The 22,122-nt window shown below is 55.7% G+C and overlaps 12 protein-coding genes across 12 annotated transcripts; 6 read left to right on the plus strand and 6 right to left on the minus strand.

Annotated features, from left to right (window-relative positions):
* Positions 1–61: 61 nt before the first annotated feature.
* Positions 62–1,219, minus strand: EX895_002124 (uncharacterized protein; the record flags this gene model as incomplete). Its single annotated transcript, XM_029882723.1, has 1 exon — positions 62–1,219. The coding sequence occupies one exon, from the start codon at positions 1,217–1,219 to the stop codon at positions 62–64; it is 1,158 nt and encodes a 385-aa protein (XP_029740868.1).
* A 1,232-nt stretch (positions 1,220–2,451) lies between these two features.
* On the plus strand, positions 2,452–4,314 carry EX895_002125 (uncharacterized protein; the record flags this gene model as incomplete). Its single annotated transcript, XM_029882724.1, has 2 exons — positions 2,452–2,740; positions 2,834–4,314. 2 exons carry the CDS (start codon positions 2,452–2,454, stop codon positions 4,312–4,314), a joined length of 1,770 nt encoding a protein of 589 aa, XP_029740869.1.
* Positions 4,315–4,396: 82 nt separating this feature from the next.
* EX895_002126 (uncharacterized protein) lies at positions 4,397–4,999 on the minus strand (the record flags this gene model as incomplete). Its single annotated transcript, XM_029882725.1, has 1 exon — positions 4,397–4,999. One exon carries the CDS (start codon positions 4,997–4,999, stop codon positions 4,397–4,399), a length of 603 nt encoding a protein of 200 aa, XP_029740870.1.
* A 368-nt stretch (positions 5,000–5,367) lies between these two features.
* Positions 5,368–6,474, plus strand: EX895_002127 (uncharacterized protein; the record flags this gene model as incomplete). The annotated part of the gene is made up of 1 exon (XM_029882726.1): positions 5,368–6,474. The coding sequence occupies one exon, from the start codon at positions 5,368–5,370 to the stop codon at positions 6,472–6,474; it is 1,107 nt and encodes a 368-aa protein (XP_029740871.1).
* Positions 6,475–6,674: 200 nt separating this feature from the next.
* On the minus strand, positions 6,675–8,769 carry EX895_002128 (uncharacterized protein; the record flags this gene model as incomplete). Its single annotated transcript, XM_029882727.1, has 3 exons — positions 6,675–7,872; positions 7,964–8,006; positions 8,703–8,769. 3 exons carry the CDS (start codon positions 8,767–8,769, stop codon positions 6,675–6,677), a joined length of 1,308 nt encoding a protein of 435 aa, XP_029740872.1.
* A 618-nt stretch (positions 8,770–9,387) lies between these two features.
* On the minus strand, positions 9,388–12,060 carry EX895_002129 (uncharacterized protein; the record flags this gene model as incomplete). Its single annotated transcript, XM_029882728.1, has 1 exon — positions 9,388–12,060. One exon carries the CDS (start codon positions 12,058–12,060, stop codon positions 9,388–9,390), a length of 2,673 nt encoding a protein of 890 aa, XP_029740873.1.
* Positions 12,061–12,353: 293 nt separating this feature from the next.
* EX895_002130 (uncharacterized protein) lies at positions 12,354–13,129 on the plus strand (the record flags this gene model as incomplete). Its single annotated transcript, XM_029882729.1, has 4 exons — positions 12,354–12,423; positions 12,503–12,631; positions 12,704–12,840; positions 12,926–13,129. 4 exons carry the CDS (start codon positions 12,354–12,356, stop codon positions 13,127–13,129), a joined length of 540 nt encoding a protein of 179 aa, XP_029740874.1.
* Positions 13,130–13,783: 654 nt separating this feature from the next.
* On the plus strand, positions 13,784–15,057 carry EX895_002131 (uncharacterized protein; the record flags this gene model as incomplete). The annotated part of the gene is made up of 2 exons (XM_029882730.1): positions 13,784–14,927; positions 15,023–15,057. 2 exons carry the CDS (start codon positions 13,784–13,786, stop codon positions 15,055–15,057), a joined length of 1,179 nt encoding a protein of 392 aa, XP_029740875.1.
* Positions 15,058–15,182: 125 nt separating this feature from the next.
* On the minus strand, positions 15,183–15,969 carry EX895_002132 (uncharacterized protein; the record flags this gene model as incomplete). The annotated part of the gene is made up of 3 exons (XM_029882731.1): positions 15,183–15,201; positions 15,305–15,857; positions 15,936–15,969. 3 exons carry the CDS (start codon positions 15,967–15,969, stop codon positions 15,183–15,185), a joined length of 606 nt encoding a protein of 201 aa, XP_029740876.1.
* A 921-nt stretch (positions 15,970–16,890) lies between these two features.
* On the plus strand, positions 16,891–17,232 carry EX895_002133 (uncharacterized protein; the record flags this gene model as incomplete). Its single annotated transcript, XM_029882732.1, has 1 exon — positions 16,891–17,232. The coding sequence occupies one exon, from the start codon at positions 16,891–16,893 to the stop codon at positions 17,230–17,232; it is 342 nt and encodes a 113-aa protein (XP_029740877.1).
* A 458-nt stretch (positions 17,233–17,690) lies between these two features.
* Positions 17,691–19,145, minus strand: EX895_002134 (uncharacterized protein; the record flags this gene model as incomplete). The annotated part of the gene is made up of 5 exons (XM_029882733.1): positions 17,691–18,514; positions 18,608–18,661; positions 18,787–18,890; positions 18,976–19,037; positions 19,128–19,145. 5 exons carry the CDS (start codon positions 19,143–19,145, stop codon positions 17,691–17,693), a joined length of 1,062 nt encoding a protein of 353 aa, XP_029740878.1.
* Positions 19,146–20,237: 1,092 nt separating this feature from the next.
* Positions 20,238–20,950, plus strand: EX895_002135 (uncharacterized protein; the record flags this gene model as incomplete). Its single annotated transcript, XM_029882734.1, has 2 exons — positions 20,238–20,286; positions 20,388–20,950. 2 exons carry the CDS (start codon positions 20,238–20,240, stop codon positions 20,948–20,950), a joined length of 612 nt encoding a protein of 203 aa, XP_029740879.1.
* Between the last annotated feature and the right edge of the window lie 1,172 nt (positions 20,951–22,122).

The raw sequence follows: 22,122 nt of genomic DNA on the forward strand, positions 1-22,122 counted from the left end.
GAGCTTGCCCGCAATTCGGTTGAGAAGGAGGCGCAAGGCCACAGAACAATTGCGACTTGGCTCAACGGACTCGTTTCCGCGGCTTGACGTCTTCCTCTTCTTCGCTGTTGTCTTCTTGCTCCAAGGCAGCCGCTCGAGGTCGAGAACGTTGCTGCTGCGGTGTACGTTCAGGTTCGGACTTGACTCGTGTTGATCTTGACTGCGTTAGCTGCTGCTGCTCGACTTCTTCTTCTTCGTCCGCGTCTGATTCGGCTGCTTCTCGTGCCGACACGTGTCGTTGCGACTGCTCAGCCGCATTACCGTACTCTGCCTCGTCCTCGTCGTCCTCTTCCTCGTCTTCATCCGCGACAAGCCTCCGCCTAGAACTTATCGACATGTCCGCTTGCGATCGATCACCCTGCGAGCTGAACAGACCGTCGTGATCATCACTCGAATTGAGATTGAGTGCTCTCGGCCCAATGGGTCGCGACTTCCACACCCGCTTGCAATTCGGACACGAGAACCCTTCCGACAGACGATAGAGCGCATCGTCATCGTCTACAGCCGAACCGATGGTGTTGCGCGCACAATGGAGATGATAGCGTGTGGTGCAGCCGCGCGACGTATTCATGCAACCGATGCCGAGCGTAACGAGATCCTTGCAGTGCGTGCAGGTATGGTAGTAATCTTCTCCAAATTCGCTCTGCAGGTAGTTGCGCAGTTCGAGCAACGATCGCGTCGAGAGCGTGTAGATCCCATCCGACGAGTAGTCGATCCACCGATGATCCACGAGATTCTTCAACAGTTCTTCGGTAGCATCCCGCGTCAAGTGAGTCCGCACCTTGCTCCCGAGCCTGACCGCCTCCAGCGCCGGGAGAGAATACGTTTCCTTCTTCGCCTTGAAGATCTCCTCGACAAGCTTCTTGATGAACGCAATCTCGTTGGCCGTGTATCGGGTTGCGCCCTGGATGAGTTTGTCTGCCTTGGTGTTGACGAGAGCGAGCATGTGCTCGCCCGTTTGCTGATCGCGCAGTCTACGGATCTCGAGGTCGAGCACAGAGAGATGCTTGGTGGCTTCATCGTACATGGCTTGGTATGCGGCTTCATCGTAGGGTGCGCCAAGGATGGAGCAGCAGCGTTTGTAGAGGTGCTTTGCGAACGAGACAGGGACGATGCGATGTGAGACGAGCGATTGAAGCCACGACACGCGGGCAAGCGTGTGCTTGTCGTGCTCCGACATGGCTTGCCCTTGAACCAGATGATTCGGATTGAGATGGTGGAAGGATAGAAGATTGCGGATGGGGACGAGTGGAAAGGAAGAGCTGCAAGTGTCAAGATACTCATCTCGACCAAGCAGCGAGGCTCAGTCAGAGAAAAAGTGTTGGTCTCTGATCCGCGCGTGCTCAGCCGGATCGCGACTCGGACAGCGCCGCGTAGATTGCCAATTTGGATTGTTTGTTAGAGCTTCGACTTTCATTCCTCCATCCCACATTTCCGGCAATCTCGGATACGGCTCATCGACGGCGCGCAAATCTCTGCTTGTCACCACGCTCTTTTCGCCGATTATGAGACCGAAAGTTTCCGTCCGCTTTGCCGCTTTGCCAAGCGAGACTGGGGTGACTTTTCATTTGGTACTCCGGTCCGCAAGGCGGCGGCAAAGCTCAAGCTTGATCGTCGGCCGGTTCTTGTTGACCCAGCCTGGAGAGACTTTGGCTTTTCACTCCGACCGCCAAGACCTCAAGTAATGACCTCATCGCTGTTGTGCTTTTGTTCACACCTTGTGAGCTTGTCTGTTGCCTATCGGACCGGACCCTTTCTCGCCGTAACCGGTACCTGTCTCTTCTGTGTAAGATTATCGAGCAGGCTGAGGATCTCGCTCGTGGCGGTGATGGGGGACCGCCTCGCTTCCACCAACCCTGGCTTTCCGAAGGAAGCAGTAATGCCGCGCGCAAAACTGAGGGCGGAATGCGACACAAACAGGACGAGGCGCAGGCTGTTGACAAACAAGTCTTGACTGCCGTGTAACCTGTGTGGGGGGAAACTCGGATACGCACCTGAGTTTCGGTGAGCAAATCGCCAGAAAATTGGCCGAGCATGATCTACGCCAATGCTATATTGCACCGACGAATGGGGTCGTGATCTCTAACCGAGCTAAAAGTCCTGCTCGAAGGTACGGCACCTTCTGCGCATGCCTCTGGCCCCCGACAAATGTTTGTCTCTGAGGGGCGAGCCTCGGGTCGCTTGTACTCCGCGTGGGGGAATGAAATGAGCAGCAACCTTGTTCATCAAAAGCGTCCTGCGCTTTCCTGCCCGCACGACAGCCCTCATTCAGGGCTTGTTCCTCGTCTCACTAGGAACTCAAGGTATCCTCTTCCTTTGTATATAACCTCTCAACGTTCTCTATCTATCACACCTGTGCGTGTCAGCGTAAGCAACTCAACTCCATCCGCACTTGGACCCTGATCCAAAAAAATGGAATCTCCCGATTCAACCACGCGGGCCGCAGCCACTCCCATCGACAACATCGACAATGTCGACAAGGACGGCAAGCTCGACGAGACGGCTTCTCCCAGCAATGTCTTCCGCACGAGTTCGCTTCAGAAGGTCGACTACGACGACTTTCCCGAACTCCCCGAGCCCTGGTGGAGCAAGTTCTTGCCCAACGTGTACAGCGAAAAACGCGTGCTCAATCTTTCAGCTTTTCAGATGAAATGGGCCGTTCAGATGGTGGCGGGCATTGCCATTCTCTTCTTCGGTTTCGGTGAGTAGATAGGCAAGGAAGTGGTGCTCACAGTGGACGCGCTGCTGACTCTAGCTTATTCCTTTTGATTCACAATTCGTCGCTACGCTTCAGACCAAGGTGTCATGTCTGGTGTTAACGAGTCCAAAGACTACCTTCGCCTCATGGGCACCGCATCCGGTATCGACGGCGAAGAGACACAGCGCGACAGCGCAGCGGTCGGTGGTATCGTTGCTGTGTACTATGCAGGCACCTTGCTCGGAGGAATGCTAGGAGGCTACATGGCCGACAGCGCAGGCCGAATGAAGACCATCGTTTTCGGCTCGTTCTGGGTCATCCTAGGCGCAGCTTTGCAGACATCTGCGCAGAACATCACATGGATGGTGTTGGCTCGCTGTCTCACGGGGGTGGGGACGGGCTGTTATAATTGTACTGTACCCGTGTGGGTTGCAGAACTATCTAAGCATGACAAGCGAGGGCAAGCGATAGGCTTCGAGTTTGTCTTCAACATCCTCGGGTTGGCGCTAGTCTACTGGATCTCGTTCGGCGTGCGAACGATCGAGACGGGCGGGTTCAACTGGCGATTCCCGCTAGCGTTCCAATTGGTTTTCGTGCTGATGCTACTGGCCGCTCTGCCCTTCTTTCCCGAGTCCCCCCGATGGCTCGCCAAGATGGGACGCGTGGACGAAGCGCGTCGAATCCTGGCCCGGTTGCGATCAACGCCGTACAACGAGCAAGACCCCGAGGTGAACCGCGAGTTGCAAGAGATTCTCGCTGTAGCCAAACTCGAGCGCGTGCGTCAAGAGAATGGCGAAGACGGCTTCATCCGCATGATTACCACATCGGGTGGGAACCTTCATATCCGGCGCAGGATCATCCTCGTCGTGTGGCTGCAGATCCTGCAGGAGCTCGCGGGAATCGGGGTGATCACCGTGTACGCACCCACCGTGTTCCGTTCCGGAGGCTTCAGCGACACGCTTGCTCGACTGCTGTCCGGGTTCAACGACGTGTCGTACATGTTTTCGGTGTTCATCGCCGTGTTCCTGCTAGACCGCACCGGTCGCAGGAAAACGCTGTATTGGGGAAACATCGTCATGGGCATCTCGCTGTTGATCGCAGGCGTTGCGGCCAAGTATGCCCTCGAGTACGGCGCCGGCTCGGCGACCGAGGATCTCGCACTCGCCAAACGCTGGGGAGCCGCTCTGGCAGCGATGGTGTTCCTCTACACGGCAACGTTCGGCGCAACATGGTTGAGCGTGCCCTGGCTGTACCCGACCGAGGTGTTCCCGCTGTTCATCCGTGCAAAGGGTGGCAGCTGGTCCGTGTTTGGTTGGAGTATTGGCAACGGAATCGTGACCGAGATCACGCCGTTCCTGTTCAACGCGATCAGCTACAACACGTTCTTCTTGTTCGGAGCGCTCAACTTTTTCTGCATGCCATTCGTATGGGCTTTCTACCCGGAGACGAGCTGCCGGTCGCTAGAGTCGATCGACGAGCTGTTCGAGTCGGATTCGGCGTTTGTCGCTTTCGATAAGCGCTTGACTTCGGTCGGAAGGCTGAGGACCGTTGGAGCGGATGATGCGGATGGTGCTTAAGGCTGTGTTCCCTATAATCGAATGGATTCGTGCGTCATCACGTGTCTTGTGTTTTCAAGCGTGAACATTGACTAGTGATGGTCTACTCTTGTTTTGCAGTGAGTTTCTTGGCTTCGCGCTTCGCCTGCTTCTTCTGCTGTCGTCTCGAACCCTTCAACACCTCCTTGTCCGCGTTCTCCACCTGTTCTCCCTCCTTGTCCTCGTCTGGCGCCGACACGGGAGTCTGGAAAGCGCTGCTGGCCCAGAACACCGCGCACACGGTCGCAAACGCACTCAACCAAACCAAATACCGCGCATCGGACCCCTCCGGGTAGTAGCCAGAGCGCTTCTTGATATCGTTTTCGTATGTGATGAGCAGCATCGTGAATGCGAGCAGCGAGAGAGTCATTCCGATGACCGGATTGCCTGCTATCCCCAGACGGGTGCGGAACTCGTAGTTGACCAGCGCACCGAGGTCTTTGAACGCGAGGAGGAAGAAGGCAGCGAAGATGGTGGTGGTAGCGAGGGCGTAAAAGGATGGCATAACAGAATCGACGGGCCACTTGGGCTGGGCGAGGCGGAAGATCTCACCCGGTTGCAGGGTTTGTAAAGCGGCGGGGATGGCGGGGGCGCCCGGGGTAACGAGGAACTCGCGGTAATTGCGCGGGAACATGGGTATGCTTGTTGGGGGCGCGACCTCCAGCATCTTGGAGATTGTGTCGGTGATGTGGATTCGTCCAAATGAACGGCAGCAGTGATGGTTGTTGTGAGCTTGAAAGTGTGAATCTGTTTGACAGCATCTGCTTGCAAAGAAGTGCTTCCCCACGTTGACGATTAGATTATTGCCGGCTTTTGGCTGTCCAAACACGACTCGTGCGATAAAAGGCGTACAAGCTCACAGAGCAACGGATCGTCATTGTGCTGTAGAGCTTCAATCCGACCAACACAAGGGAAAAGAGCGCTTCTACCACGAACCGAATCCGAAGATCCGAAGGCAGAACCTCTTTTTGTAACACATATCCAAGCGTTCCTTCCACCGTTCATCATTCATCCCCTAAAATCGATATTGTCAAGATGAGCTCCTCAGCTACTGGCTCGTCTACCTCTGCATCCTCCGCCGGGCGGCCATTCTGCCTGGTCAAATCGTCCATCAACATCGATGAGACGTTCCTGGTGCCGCACATTGTGCGACCTGGAGAGACCATGTCCTCGACCGGCCTCGTCTCGCGGCCCGGCGGTAAAGGTGCTAACGTCTCTGCAGCCATTGCGCTTGCCGGTGCCAAGGTCTCCTTCTCAGGCGCAGTGGGCAAAGACGCTCCATGGCCTCTGGACGAGCTCAAATCGCGAAAGGTCATCACCGACGATGCCGAGATCCTGGAAAACACTCCTACCGGTCGAGCTTTCATCCAGATCGCCGAAGACGGGGAGAACAGCATCGTGCTGCTCAAGGGTGCCAACTTTGCGACTGACAGCAAGTCTGCCGACCCCGTCAAGGCGTGGACGTCCAACGCAGAACGACGAATCACACACTTGGTGCTGCAAAACGAGATCCCACTGGAAACGACGATTGCTTTCCTCCAGCATGCCAAGTCGGACAAGGTGGACAACCACGTTACGACCATCTTCAACCCATCGCCCATGCTCAGTAAGGACCAAGTGCAGCAGTTCCCTTGGACGAGCATCGACGTGCTCGTCCTCAACGAGGGAGAGAGCTTCGACCTCCTCCGCGTCCTCCAACCCTCCGCGGCCTCATCTCTCGAATCGCTCAGCGAAGGCGTAGAGAGATCGCGCAAAGTCCTGGAAACCCTGTCGTCGCTTGAACAGCTGCGGAACACTGCATGGGTGGTGCTCACGCGTGGAGGCCAGGGTGTCATGGCCAACGTCTTGCTCGCCGACGGCAGTGAGAAGCGTGAATTCTTCAATGTGCCGCCGTTCAAGCCGAAGCAGGTGCGCGATACCACTGGCGCAGGCGACACGTTTGCCGGAAACCTCGTGGCTGCGCTCATGGGCCACAACGTCCATGCTGATGAGAGTCTGGTCGAGTCGGCCCGTCCGAAGGAGGCGAAGTTTGTAGAAGAGGCGTTGAAGTGGGCGGCGAGGGCGGCGAGTTTGGCCTGTGAGAAGGAGGGAGCTATGCAGAGCATTCCGTCGGCGGACGAAGTTAAGGCGAGAGCTGAATAGACGTTATTCCTTACAATCAAAGAATAATACAAAGCAATGAGGAAACCCTTTCTGTCATCTCAGCAAGCACACACCGTTAGCCTCAGCAGGCGCTCCGAGTCGCCTCTTGTAACAGGACAGGTTGACGTCTAAAAAAACTCGGAAGATGTAATTGCAAAACGTGTGACTAGAATCAAACAAAGCAGAACAAGCTCCGCCGCTCACTTGTTCTCGCGCACCACCTTGTCGATCCACGAGGCGACGTACTCAACGTTGTGGGTCGTCAGACCAGCCATGGAAATGCGCGAGTTGGCGGTGAGGTAGATGTGACCCTCTTCGAGCAAGCGTTTGCACTGGTTGGTGTTGAGGCCGAGGAAGGTAAACATGCCAATCTGTTTGAGGATGTGGTCCCAGTTGCCCGGTGTGTTGAACTTCTTTGTCAAGAGATCGAACAGGCTCTGGCGCATGGTGATGATGCGGCCCGCCATCTCCTGGACGTCCCTCTGCCACTGCTGGAACAGGTCAGGCTGAGTCAGAATCATCTTGACGACGCGCGCACCGAACGCTGGCGGGTTCGAGATCTCGGATCGCTGAATCGCTGCGAGCTGCGAGAACACGGCGGCGTTCTGCTCGGGCGTGGCGCTTACGACGTGGAGCGCTCCGACACGCTCGCCGTACAGACCGGCGTTCTTGGCGAAACTCTGGCAAATGAGCAAGGGGATGCTCTTGCGCGACACAAAGTGACGTACCGCCCAAGCATCTCTGTCCAAGTCGCCCGAGGCAAAGCCCTGGTATGCGCAATCGAAAAAGGCAAAGTGGCCCTTCTCCGCGAAGATGTCGGCGATCTGCTTCCACTGCTCCTGCGTGGGGTCGACGCCCGTAGGGTTGTGTGCGCAGGCGTGTAACAAGAAGACACTCTGGTTCTTGGCCTGTTTCAACGCGTTGGTGAAACCGGCAAAGTCGAGCGCGATCGTCTTGGCATCGTAGTAAGGGTAGTCGACGGGCTTGATGCCAACCGAGTTGAAAATGGCCTTGTGGTTGGCCCAGGTTGGATTTGAAATGTAGATCTGACGGTCGACGCCGAAGGACTGGTATTGGTAGAAACGCTGGAGGAAGACGGCGCCGAGATGGTTGGCACCGGTACCGGAGATGGTCTGGACGGAGGCGACGCGCTTCTCGGCGATGGCGGGAGAGTCGGCGCCGAGGATGAGCTTGGCAGCAGCAGCGGTGAATTCGGGGAGACCGGTGATGTTGAGGTATTCGTGGTCGACCGACTCATCTGCGATGAGATCTGCCTGAGCCTTTTTCACGGATGGGAGCACGTAAGGCTTGCCGTTGTTGTCACGGTATGCACCAACACCGAGGTTGACCTTCTTGTCGTAGGTGTCGGCCTTGTAGGAGGCAGTCAGCTTGAAGATGCTGTTGTCAGTAGCAAGGAGGTCGAAACAGGGGGGTTAGTTGGCTGTCACGCACCGAGACACTAGAATGGGAGAAGATATGTGCCACTTACGCATCTTCGGGAGCCTGAGGAACGGCGCTCCAAACCGCGAGAGCTGAAGGTTGTTCGGAAATAGAGCCCATGGTGAAAAGAGTGTCAGCTCGTGTCTATCGCCCCGAGATTTGCAGATGTAGTGGTGGGCGGAGAAGAAGGATAGTTGGAGCAAATGTGCGCAGGCTAGATAAGAGGGTCGGCCAAGTGTGACGTTGCGCAGCTGTCACACAGAACCAAGCTGAGAAGAAGACGAGACAGCAACACGAAGCGGCCCTCAATGCTGCAAAGTGAGGCAGTTTACCGCCTTCGGTCTTTTCCGAGCATAAAACGGTGCGCCAGGAAACAAAACGCTGCGGCGCCAATGGTCCTCGACACTCTGCGGGAGTCACAAAGCGCGGGGGCAGAGGGCGCACACAGCGTCAAATGACCCTGCGGAAGATTGCCGAAACGCGCCCGAATCCTGACTCGGCCCTGCCGCCCTGCTGCCCACACCGGTGAATATAAGAGCCTGCGCGGCTGTGCCTTTCCGGACGATAAAGCAGGAACCTAACAAAGGTCATTTTTTCCGCTCTGCAACCGGACCGGATGGCTGAAGTTGACTAACCAACGCTCCTGCTTTGTGCTTCCCACCTCGCTCTTCCGGTCATTACACGCCGCTCAATACTGCCATCTTCATCGCTTCGGACATCGACGTGAGATGACGAGCAGACAACCCAGGCTACCATTGTTGACTGGGATCAAGAAAGGGTCAACTTACCTGCTTGACTGATGCCGTTTTCGCCAGAGATGTGGCCCTGGATGTTGCCCAGACGATTGGCTGCCATGATTGCTGGGCGATTCTTGCGACAAATGTACCGCTGGTCTATGTACCGCTTGCAAGTTGGCAACGTGGTTGTTGAAGACGGCGTGATATGCTGCCACCGATTCAAAGGGATCTAGGTCAGGGATGGTGTGAATAAGAAAGATGGATGTGTGGATGTCAGAAAGAACGAGAGGCGGGTCGAACGACCAAGCAGCCGGATGACGATGAACCCCAAACCCCGCTCCGCAATCAACGAGAGAACAGCAGCACCGTGTGAGTGTGTTCCCAGAGAGGGGGCTGCGGTGGATGCGGGGTGCAGCAACAGCAGCATTCACGCGGAATTTGTCTTGTGAGAGAGGACAGACAAGATCGAAAAATCCCCGGAAAGCCTCGGACGACAAACAGCGCGCAAGATCTCTGAGCTCTAAATCAATACGCAATCGCTGTTTGCTGCCTTGTGCATGCGACTCATGTCGAACAGCTCACCTTGACCATGTCGTTGTCGTCGTTGTCGTCGACGACCTCGACGGCGTCTTCTTCTTCGTCGTCGTCCTTGACCCTCCTGTAGACAATTAGCGACAATATCGAAGCACACAAGTGATGATTTTGATAATGACCATTGATTGCAGCTCTAAGGCGATCAAGCAGCTTCAGACATGTCTACGTCCTGTTCCTGATCAGCAGGCGTGTCCACGTGCTTTTCTGGAGCACCCTCCTCCGTCTCTTTTGTTGCTGTGTCATCTTCTGAAGCCAGGCCAACGGATGTCGAGGTCGTTGTCTCTTCTATCGTTGTCTCTTCTACTGTCTGCAAAGTCTTCGGAGTAGCTTGCTCGGCATCGACCACTGCAACTCTAGAAGGCTGATCCTCGACTTTACCGACCGATGGAGCCGACTCGCTTGCCATCTCCGAATCTTGCTCCTGCACAGACTCGGTAGCAACCTCCTTATTCCCTTCTTCCGCATTGCTCGTAACAATTTGCTCGCTGGCCGCCTCTGCACCGCCATCTGTCGCCTTGCCAGCCTCTTCACCGCTCTTCACCGCAGCGGCAGCATCGGCGGCAGGTTGCTGCGCAGCCGGGGCCACTACTTTCGGCTTCGGATTGCGTTCCTCTTCCATCGCCTGCAGCAGTCCCTCAATATCCTCCGGTCGTTCCGGCTTGCCAAACAAGTGGAGATTGTCCCGGTTGGCCACACGCAGCGCTCGCCACGCCAGACTCTGGATGCTCTCGATCGTCGCCTGCACGCGCTCGTCCTTGTCCAACTTCTCGCGCTCCTCCTTGCTCAGCTGTGCCTCGCTTACCGCCGCATCGATACCAAGCTGCTTCTTGCGCAAATCGAGCTTCATCTTTTCGCGCTGCATCGACTTGTTATAGTGCTCCAGGCTCGGGATCGGCGGCAGAAATTCGAGCTCTTCTAGTCCGTCCGTTGCGATGGTGACGTACTCGCCCATCTCGTTCTCCACCCTTCGCGTGCCCGGCACGGGTGGTTGCAGACCGTCTTGCCAAAGCTCGGAGAGTGCAGCTGTGCCGAGCTTGTGCGGATACGGCTCAGGTTTGCGCAGCAGCAGTGCTCTTGCGGACGCAAACTGCGCAATCTGCTCGGGCGAAAGAGGTGGCTTCTCGATCGATGGGCACGACTCTGTCTTCCATCGAATCCAGTTGGCTTCTCGCTTGAGCACCTCAAGGACGGATTCGAGAAAGAGTCGTCCATCTGGTTGAATCTCGCGGATAAGCCCTTGGATTTCGCGCCAGGTAGATCGGATCCACCGCTCGTCGGCATCTTCGAGCGTGAAGAGCGCTTGCAGCGTCTTGTTCTTCCAGTCCTTCCAGCTTTCCTTGGCGAGTGGTGTGAACGAGAGAAGGTACTGGAACAATACAAGGTACTGCACCAGGATGTGCTTGCGAAAAGACGTGTCGCGAATCTCGTATTCGAAGAGTTTCCGGCCCGTGAGGTACGTGGGAAAGAAGTGGCCGCGTTCGGCTGCACTCGCCTCGTCATGTTCCGTCGAGCTGACCTGTTCGATCATCTCTTCGTCAGCATCGGCGCTGTAAGTCGGAACGCCGTCGACAATATCGGGTCGAGCACGCTTTCTTGCCGGTTCGTCTCTCTTCTGGCCTATCCAGTTGCCAGCGATGTAGCCCGTGTTGGCTGTACCATTGTCGTTGAGCCTCTTGTTGGACGGCGGCGTCGCACTCCCGCCCGAAGCGCTGCCTTTGCTGTTTTTAGCCTCTTCCGCTTTGGCTGCACCCGCCAGCTCCTTTTCACGCTTGGTGACAGCGCCAAAGAGCTTGAGGATCTTGGCTGTGCTGATTCGCAGCTCTGCCATGGCGCCCTTGGCACCGTCGGGTGCGGGATCCTCGTCCGAGACGACATGATCTGCATCCCAGCCATCTGCAGGCGTAGCATTTCTCGTGGTTGGTCGCGAGGAATCCTGAGCGCCCATGAGCAGCGGTGGATTCGAGAAGAAGCGCTGCACCTTCCAAAACAGCTCGTAAAACTCGTAGGTGACCTTGAACACCTCGTCTCTCTCATCAGAGCCTTCCTCGGCGTTTGCATCGGCCTCTTCGGTCTTTTCCTCGATGTGCGTCTTGTTTTCGACATTGAATTCTCCGCGAAGGTTGACACCGCTCCTTTCTCCCAACGGAAACACCTTGGCCAGCAAGCTGAGGATGCGGCCTGCGAACACAGTGTGCTGTTGCGAGGGTTTGGAAAGCCTTCTGAGCAGCTCGTTGCATGTTCGCAGCAGCACGAGACCCTTGCCTTTGGTAGGATGAAGGTCGATAGTGAGGGGCTGGACGCGGGATTCTGTGTACGCAAAGAGCCGCGAGCAAGTCGAGATGGGCTGGCCTTCGATGAGCTCTTCGATCAAGGAAAGTGGTAGTGTTGCATCAATTAGATCGTGGAGTGAGAGGACGAGAATGGCATCGAGGCGGTCGAGAGTTGATGCAAGTTGTGTTCGTAAGGTGTGTTCGTCTAGGTCTTGCCCTTGACTAGCAACCAAGCCCGATGCGTCTTCCAAGACAAATTTGCGAAGTTCATTGTTGCTAATCTCCAAACACAGGTTCCGAAGCCGCACCTCTGCGCCGTCCTTATCGAGGAGCGAAAGGTTCGCAGATAGACCGAAATCCTCTCGATTAGTTTGTGTGTCAACCAGTGGTTCCAAAGCATCGTGGACGAGGGTGAATGGAAGGAGTTGTTGGTGCGCATGCTGTGGACTTGCCTGTCGCAAGCTTGATAAGCTAGCAAGTAACGAGGGTATGAGATCGGACAAGGACTGACGGAGCCTGTCCGCGGCCACTTCGAAGCGGCTCATGGCTAGATGCAAATGCTGAAGAGCCCTTGTTCGAGCTGATCCTCGATGAGACGGAGGAAGGACAGGTGTGCTGAGAAGAACCGAAATCGAAGCGAAGACCTACAGAACACGAAAGTCTCGGAACGCGGCTTAGAATTGACAGACCCTGCTCCACTTTCTGCCAAAACAAAGCACGAGCCAAAAGGTGCTTCTTCTTCTTCTTTGCGCACATCTTCTCCTAAAGTCACTAACTCAGCTCAATCACCAATACATCCAAAAGCTGCTCCATATCAATCGGAACACGTTTAGTGGCCATGGCCGACGAAGTCAAGATGGAAAATACCCGTGAAGCAGACCCAGTGGTCGATATTGACATGGATGACGGTAAGTGCTCGCACTGAGCTTGCCGCTCAATCGGTCCGAAAGAGTATCTTATCCTCTTCGTTTTCTCTCAAACCTGTAGATCCCGATGTCAAGCGCAGAGGGAGAGGCTTCGATCCTCGCGGCAACGGCCCCGCATCCGAAGGTGTCAAGGCTGGTAGGTTCGATGTCGTCGACGAGACATCAGACAGCGGCGCCCGCGCAGTCAAATGTGAGTTGAACTTGCCTTGCTTCTGCATCTGGAATCAAGATCTGACGTTTGTCTCCGCATCCGTATCGACAGCTGTGGAGGGATGGGTAATTGTTGTGACCAACGTGCACGAAGAAGCGACGGAGGAAGATGTTATGGATAAGTTCCTAGACTATGGCAACGTCAAGAGCTGCCACCTCAACTTAGATCGACGAACAGGTTACGTTAAGGTGAGAGCGACATCTGAAGACTCTAAGAGGCACCGACAAGTCACGCTGACAACAAGCTTTGTTGATTGCTATCGCATCTGAACAGGGATACGCCCTCCTCGAATTTGCAGAACAAGACGAAGCACAAGCTGCGATACAGGCGTGCAGCGAGGGTCTTACTCTTCTCGATGAAGAGCTCAAAGCAGACTTTGCGTTTGTCAAGCCACCTGCTGGAGCCTCAGCCGCACGAGGGACAGGATCAAGGAGGACGAATGCAAACCGAGACCGCAGCCGCAGTCCCGGCAGATGATCGAGACTGGCTCATTTCAGACTCAAAACCTCTCACAACGTCTCACTTATTCTCCCCTTACCCCTACAAAAGCTGTAATTGTACCCAGACCCACTATGTTCAACGAATCCTACAACCCTTGGTTCGTCAATGTTGTTGCCGCCTGATGAAGAAGCTGCTTTGTTGGTAACCAAGAGAGAAAGGGAAGTTGAGCTTCAAATATAATAAACACATTTAATGTGGACACAAAAAGCAGGCAAGAACTCGTCCTTCCGCTCGACGTTTACTGCTTTGTGGAGCACAGCGATCGAATGCAGGCGCTGACGAGCATACAAGGGCAACGCAAGCAGACGACAGGTACTCCGAACACGATCGCCTTCAATGGGTGGTCGGAGAGGAAACAGCGCACGTTGCAAGTGAGCAGCGGGATCAACGCTAAATGAAGGGTGCTTACATAAGCAGAAGCGTGATCGCCCGCCAAAATCCAACCTCCACCGCCGCGTCTTGGCTTGGGCCGCGCAGCAGCTTGAACCAACACCTCTCTCATACCTTCAACCATCCTTGCCGCAGCTCGAAATCGACGGTTCTGAACATCGCCTCAAACAGGATTGTGCACGACTGCACTTTCTCTCATACCGCCTTGCATCATACAGCAGCAGCCGCTCGAATCACAACATGGACGAGGAAACCGTCCAACCGATCCCCAACCTCAAGCTGCAGCAGCACCTCTTCCTGCTAGCGCATCATTCCAAAAACCTCTCGCAATCCGCAATCCAGACCTCGCAGAAGGCTTTGCTCGAAGGTATCGAGAAGGATGAAATGGCACCATACTACCAGCTGGTCCTGAGCGACGCCTCGCTCAAAGGTCTGTTGAAAGAGGACAAGTCGCTGCTCAAGCAACTCGAGGCCAAGAACAAGGAGGAACTCCAGAAGCTGGATGAGAAGCAAAAGGAGGTCGAAGAGAACGAGGGCGAGATGGAGATCAACGGTGTTTTGCGACAGAGGGCAGCCTACTATGCAAAGATTGGCGACAAGGAGCAGTCCTTGGAAGCACACAACCTGGCCGTGTCCAAGGGTGCAGGGCTGGGCTCGAAGCTGGATCTTACGTTGACAAAGGTGCGAATCGGACTGTTCTTCGGTGATACGGATGTCGTCACCTCATCGATTGCCGACGCGAAGAAGCTGGTCGAGGAAGGAGGAGACTGGGAGCGCAGGAACCGACTCAAGGTGTACGAGGGTCTGCACCTGCTCTCGATCCGCGACTTTAAGGCGGGCGGCCAGCTGTTCCTTGACGCACTCAGCACCTTCACAGCAACCGAACTCATCGACTACATCGACTTTATCACCCTGACGGTCCTCGCCAACGCACTGACGCTCAAGCGAACGGATCTGAAAAAGAAGATCATCGACTCGCCCGAAGTGCTGCAGGTCATCGACGAGATCCCACACCTGCGCGCTTTTGTCACGAGCCTCTACGCGTGCGAGTACGGCAACTTCTTCCGTGCACTGGCCGATGTGGAACAGACGCACATTCTCACCTCGCGTGCGCTCCACCAGCACGCGCGCTACTACGTTCGCGAGATGCGCATCATCGCCTACTCGCAGCTGCTGGAGAGCTACCAGTCGCTGTCGATCGACAACATGGCCACTGCGTTCGGCGTGTCGGGCGACTTTATCGACAGCGAGCTTTCGAGGTTCATCTCGTCCGGTCGCCTGCCAGCTGTGATCGACAAGGTGCACGGGATTGTGGAAACGCGCCGACCGGATCACAAGAACGCTCAGTACACCAAGATCATCAAGGAAGGCGATGTTCTGCTCAGTAAGTGTCTTTGCTCCGGCCCATGTTGTAGACTCTGGAGGCGCATGCTGACCACCCTTTCTTATTGGCTTTGCTCAACCTCTCCCGACCTTCAGACTCATTGCAAAAGCTGTCTCGCACTGCCTTGTAGATGTTTGCCGTGCAATGATGAATTTTTTCCGAATCCACCGACATAAGCTGTGATGTTGTGATTTAATGCTGTTCGACTACGATATCGGCGAGACTCGTGCGTTTATGCGTGCGGAAGACCTTTAGTTAGTCGACCTCGACGAGGCTGTGAAGGGCGGATAATGACAAAGCAGAAGTGAAAGTCAGTGATCGAGCAAAGACGAGGCGCAGAGAGGACGGCCTGGGTTCAAGAAGGGGAGGGGACTTACTGGTATGAAGGGGCATCGAGCTGGTCCGCGCCTTTGAGGAAGGGAATCGCGACAACAAAGACGTACTCGACAACTTTGCTTCCGCACTTGTTGACCAACTCACCGGCAGCCTTTGCCGAGCCACCAGTGGCGATCAGATCGTCAATGACAAGAACGCGTGAGTTGGGAGCCAGGGCGTCCTTCTGCATCTCGAAGACGTCCTCGCCATACTCCTTGAGATAGGAGGCCTGGACGCACTCGCCGGGGAGTTTTCCGGCTTTGCGCACGGGGACGAAGCCGCAGCCGAGACGCTGGGCGATGGCGGGGCCGAGGAGGAAGCCTCGGGCGTCGAGGCCGACGACGGCGTCGATCTTGCGGTTGCCGTACGACTTGGCGCCCGGTTCGAGCGGCGTGGCAGGAGCAGGGGCGGCAGCGTCATCGAGCGACGGAATAGTGTGCGTGAACAGGTGCGACACAATGTTGGTCAGGAGCAGCTCGAACGCCAGAGGGTCGCGAAGGACAGGCAAGATGTCGCAGAATCGAATTCCCTTCTTAGGGTAGTCGTCGTAGAAACCTGTTCAGAGAAAAGAGACGGTGAGCCAAGCTTGCTCACCCGGGATGCCGAGCCTGCCTCATCGAGCGCAAGACTTACGGAACAGAGACTTGAGGTGCGCAATGTCCGACATGATTGACAAGCTTTTCCGGAGATGGTAAAGAGGTTGACGACGTTGGGAAGAAATGGTGAGCTCGATAAGGGCAAAAAAGCAGCACCGACTCTTGGATTGCCGGCAGCAGCAGAAAGACTGAAATTTTGGTGGCTCGGATCATCGGAAGGAATCAAGGCAACGAGCTCGTGCGCAGGCCGCAAGCGCAAAGACCTTGTTAGGTCCAGCTTCTTAGCAAACATGCCCAGTCTGCAGCTTGGTGATTTAGGCGTTGTTAGACTGGTCAAGCTCTAGCAATCAAATCTCCTGATCTTTTCATGTCTACAGGCAACCGTGCAGGGCGATGCAATACAGACAGCACGCACGAATGGCAACCCAGCAAGGACGCCTAGGTACGGGTAACTGGCTCTCTCGCTACAGCATTGCGGTGGCGTCGAGGCAAGCCCCTAGCATCCTTATCTGACGATGCCGATAACGATTGCGCAAGCCATCATGTGAGGAGCTGCGAGGCTGCATTCCCAAAGAAAGGATCCGTTCCCATCCGCCGGCCGTCCGTGGCAGCGTCGATCTTGCTGAGGATGCAATCGTCATTAATCTCAGAGAGCCGAATGAATCTAAATGAACTCAGTGCACTTCTTTTGACCTGCGTGTGGAGGGTGTGGACGCGGGGACCAAGCGCAAGAGCAGTGTTTTTTTTGGCCTGCCGCGGCTGCTCCTGCCGTGAGCGGAAACAGGGTTCGCCTGCCAGCGTAGGATTGCCCGTTTAAGCCAAGCTTTTGGTCACGACCCGGTACGACCTATATACCTCTCCACCAACTTGTGCTTTCCTTCATTCTGCACATCCACCATCTCACAGAGTTTTGACGAGCCTTACCACGTCCTCCGCCAACCCAGTCAACCACGACAACCTTGCGACTCCACTCGATCCACACCACGAACCTCATGTCGCTCGTCTACACCGCCCCGCGCGCCTTCCGCCAAACGGCTGGGATCGTCTTCCTGCACCCGTCCGAGCGAGTCTCGCGCACCGAGCTGGACCGTCGCGATCGATGCTACCGCGCCAAGCGCGAGGCCGAATATGCACGCTCATGGGCCGAGGACGCCACGCTCGTGGGCAACATCATCTACAGCACCGACTCGAGTGGCCGCCATGCAAGCGACCGCGCTAGCTTGGGCGGCCAGAGCAGCATCCGTCGTCGTAGACGCAGAAACGGTGTCGCCGGACGCCTGACTCACAGCTTGAAGCTCAAGAAGCTGAAAAGCTTGTTCACGCCGACGTTGTAGACTGCAGGTAGCGCCTTCACCGTATTGTACCAAGCTTCTCCTTGTCGGATTCTCCTCACAGCCTCGTTCCTACGCAGCATACTCGCCTCGCAACGTCCCCTAAGCTACTCCCGAACCGGCCGTATCGGTCCGCCGTTCTGGATTCGTCATTTAATGCACTGCACTCGTATCTTTGCTTTGTCTATATCGTTCTCGTTTCTTCAGGTCTTTCAATGTCATTAGTTTTCATTCCGCGTCCAGCGACTCCACAGGGCATGCTAAGCAAAGAATCTGTGGTTGAGGCGGGCACATGCCTAATTACAAACAGTCTGTGGTGGTATCACGAGGGGTAGAGGGCGTTGGCACCACTCGGGGCGCCCTCTCGCAGGTGCAGGGACAAAATGGGCTTGCCAGTGGATTTTTCCGAAACAGAAGCGGGGTCCGAGCCAGTGCTACTGCAGCTTGCGCACGACAACCTCTTAAGGAATAGGCACGGGCTCTCCGTGCTCGTCGCGCACGACGACGACCTCAACATCGGCGCGCTCACCGTTGTCCATAAACGTGACTGAGGTCATGTCGATCGGGTCGGTGCGCACTCCACGCTTCTCCATAAAGCTCCTGCCCAAGATGACGGGGAAGTAGCTGTCTTCGGCGAGCATCACCGTGCACGGGACCGCCTTGGATCCGACCTGCACCGGCCACTTGCCGAGGTTGGTAATACCGTTGAAACCATAGGTGCCCGGAGTGGTGTCCTTGGGGATGAAACCGTGGTTGAGTGCAAAGCTGCGGCTGACGTAGACGTGACGGTAACCGGACTTGAGCATCATGGGCACATCCTGGATGGGGCCGATGCTGCCCTTGAGCAGGCGAACGCCGAGCTGCGAGTGGAACTCCTGGAAGGCAGTCTTGTGAGAGGGGATTGATGAGACGGTCTGGTTTGTCTTGCGCGTCTTGGAAGTATAGGTCGAGACTGCGTCGTCGTGAGTCGCCTTGGGACCAGGAAGCTCGGGCGCGACGGGCTTGCTGTAGCCGGGTGCAGGAGCGGGCTCGCGAGGAGGAGGGTACATGATCGAGTCCCGGCCACCGGCAGTGACTCCGCCTGCTTCGTTGTAGTCGTCGGCCGAGGGGACGAAAGGAGCAGCGACGCGGTGGATGCTCACGCCGCCGCTCTTGCCTCGACCGGGAGTGCGGTGCACCAAAGTGGACTCGTCAACGACAGGCACGTTGGGTCCGTCGTGTGCGCCGTCAGCAGAGTGCTCGTCCGCGGCCGTGTGGGATGGGATCTCGGGCGATTCGAGGTAAACTGTAGAGGCAGCAGAAAGGAGCGGGTATGGTTCAGGTGAGGATCTAGCACGTCGGTGACGAATTTATGTGAGATTGTTCAGGCACTACCTACGGTTAGCCTCCTTCTCGTTGCCGAATCGTTCGAGAAAGATGTCCCAGTCGTCAGCTGCGTGAAAAGAAGATAGAATCGAGATGTGTCCAACATGAAGGGCAAGCAATAGGACGAAAAGGGTGGGAAGGTCAGATCTGCACAGATTCTCCTTGTAGTCGTTTGCGTTGGTTGGAACTTACAGTCTTCGAGGGTGTATGTCTGGCCAGACCAGCCGTACTTGATCACGAGTGGGATGCCATCGTCGAGCTGGAGTCGGATCTTCTTGGCTGCACGAGTCTTGAGGCTGTGAGGAGAGGGGTAATGAGGAGACGCTATGATCAGCAGTCGTATTCGCTGATACCAGGCTTGATAGGCTTTGCCATGCTTACCTCTCGAGCGAGTCATCCGACTTGAGGCGAAGCGCAAAGCTGGGCAGGGATCCAGCATGGAACTGCAAATGCGCAACGGACGAGTACATCAAGCAGGAAGATCAGCTGGATGCCAATGATGGACTTAGTATACACGCAGGTAAGCGACTTACGTTGAGGATTGGAGCCATGTTGTCGATGGAGAGCAAAGGGTGACTGATCGGATCGGTGCCTTTGTTCGCTGTGATTGGGATGGTAGTGGTGGAGGTGGAAGCGGTACAGTGCTGATCGCTGTCAAGGGTTCGTGGGATGTGTAGTAGGCCAACGCAAGCTGCGGATGCGGATGGGTTAATTTTGGACAAGACGGAACAGAGACGCCGGCTCGAGTGTCAGCTGCTGCAGTTGGGCTGAGAGAAAGAAGGCTGGCTGAATTGCCCTGTGCTGTTGCTTGCTGATCTGCAAACAGGTCAGCGTCATGATGCAGATGTGCGGCACGACACGAGAGCTCTTCTTTTTTATTTTGGAATGGACGCGCCGACACTGACGCCGTAGCGTGAGGCTGACAAGCAGGGATATATTGGTCTGGAGCCCGTTGTTGCTGTTGCTGCTGCTATTTCGAGGCGAGGCAAAAGGATCGACCGTTGGGTTTGGCGCTGTCCTGTCCTGTCCAGCGCACCACCTGCATTCGGGCTTTTTCTATTTCCAGAAACACACAGGCGGACTCCTCCTCCACCTCGTCGGGACAGTACGCTTTTGCAGACAGGAACCTTGCAAACCGCCATCCTCGCCTGTTTCCGCTTCAGCATCGGCTCGAGCCGACATGGCCTTGTTGACAGATCAACAATGTTGATTCGTTGCCATGATTCTCATGGGTTTCTGTCGTTGTGAGCCAGCAGTCAAGTGACATCTTGTCTGACCATAAAAGTGCTTTGTTTGGTAAGATGTTAGACCGATTCGTGACGCTCAGATCAGCTTTCAGCGCATTTTGTACCGGATTCGAGCCGCACTTTGTTCGACTTTCTTCAAAAAATGGCGCAGCCTTTCCACTTCCGCTTTCGTCGTCCTCCTTCGCTTCCAAACCCGCATATTCTCAGTCGGCAGCCGCCGTCTCCACACTGCGACGTGTAACACCATCGTCTCATCCATCGCGCCACCATTGCGCCCACAACGATCATCCCGCGGCCCCCTTAGTGGCGCTCATCGACGCCGTCTCCAAGCCATCTGCTGCTCAGACTCGAAGGCGTACACATCTTCCGTTCGGTCTCAACAGGCTCGCGATCATCATGGGGCTACGCACCGGGCTCATCATTGGCACGACGTCCTTTTTGCTAGGTAGGCCATTCATCTGCACATTGAGTGGATACAATGAAGGCTGCGTAGATGCACAAAGACAAGACTAACCATACATCTACTTCTTCATCTTGACCACACAGGGACGCTCGCCATGCACTGGACCGCCGACCATCTCATCCTCTGGCAATCCCCTGTCACCTACGACTCGGTCGTCACAGCATACACCTACTACCAGGACACAATGGTCGACATGCCAGCTCTCTTTCAAAAGTTGCTCCACGGCGTCGGTACACTAGCTGCGTTGCTTCTCATCTCCAAGGCTCTGGGCGGTCGCGAGAGCAACTGGCTCTTTGACGGAGCTTCGCTTTTCCTCTTTGGTGCTGCTGGTCTCGTCTACTACCACAAAATTGCTCCCAGCCTTGCCACCCTCCCGCCCAAGCCTCCTTCGCCAGGATCAGCCGCTGTAGATGCTAGAGACGCCGTCTTTGCACCGCTTCGCGAGATCGCAACCTCGCACACCGTCCTCGCCGTCGCTCTCGTCGGCGTTGTCCTATTGCAAAGCGGTCAATACTACAGTGAACGACTTGAAGAACGCGAGCGTATCGAAGAAGATGAGGCACGCCTCCGAAGACGGCAGCGCCGACGGGAGCAGGCAGAAAAACGCAAAGAACGTTTGCAATCGGCTGCTACCTCTCAGTCCTAGATCTTTACCCAGCCCTCACTCGAGAGACTCGCACATTATCTCAAAATGTATAATCTCAAGACAGCATTTTGGATTCAAGGACTGCGCCATCACTGCGCTGCAGGTCGTAGGCATGCTCACAGGTGCCTTCAATGGAAGTGTGTGCTAAGATCGTCTCCAAGACCTCAATAGCCCTGGGCCGCAGGGCAGAGCTAGAGACGAGCTGCAAAATCGCGATCCTGTTCTCGATCTCGTTCCAATGCGTCAAAACGTACCTAAGACGCTTCCGGAGGATTTCCGGATACTGGAGTCCGAACTTACTGAACAGCTCGCGGAGGCAGTTATCAGGTGTTATTTGTTTGTCGATGGCCTCGCTCGCCAGCTTGCACAAGCCAGCCAATCGGAACTTTCGCGCAGCTCGGTAGACCGACTTCGGGCTTACAGCAAGATCGCCGGATGCCAAGTCATGAGTCATCCGATATCCAGTCGCCTCTGTCGTCTCCTGTGATTCTTGCATGAAGGTATCCGTGTTGTCCGAATCGTCCGAATCGTCAGCACTTTCGCGCTCGTTCTCCACGATGGTGCTCGTCAGAGGAGCGAAGTCGATGAGTCCTGTCTGAAGATACACCAGGATTGCACGCATCGTCGTGTAACAGATGCCCGGCTGGGGAAAATAAAGCAAGTTGGAGGTATGCGGGGCCAAGACGATTCGGCGTGAGGTGACTGATTCTTGCTGCGAAGCAGCAGGCAAACATTGCGAACGCGAAGGTTCAAAGAGCGCGTCTTTTGCTTCGCCTTCTGTACGAAAATGGCGTTGGACGACCTGATCCGCCAATTGACTGGCCCCCGACGCTCGTAGCACGCACAGGTCGGCCCAAAGGACCGCATGTTTGCGATCATGCTGCCCAGATAATCTAACGACAAAGCAGACGTTGCCCCAGCTGCCGCAGATCGTGGCTACCGTGATCGCTTGCACCAGGCTTTGCGACGTAGGTGCAGACGCGAACGGCAGCGGCGCCGTAATAGGCATCGTGTCGACCCTGAGAGAGGCAAGTTGCAATAAGAGGTAGCCACGAGAGATGACAAGAAGAGAAGGAGTATGGCGGGGGACGCAGTGGCGCGGTGTGAGGACAAGAAGATGCAACCGTTGCTGGAAGGGATGCCTTTACACACTTGAACTGAGCAGGACTCCA

The sequence above is a fragment of the Sporisorium graminicola genome, chromosome SGRAM_13, assembly GCF_005498985.1.
Source record: "Sporisorium graminicola strain CBS 10092 chromosome SGRAM_13, whole genome shotgun sequence".
Taxonomy (NCBI): Eukaryota; Fungi; Basidiomycota; class Ustilaginomycetes; order Ustilaginales; family Ustilaginaceae; genus Sporisorium; species Sporisorium graminicola.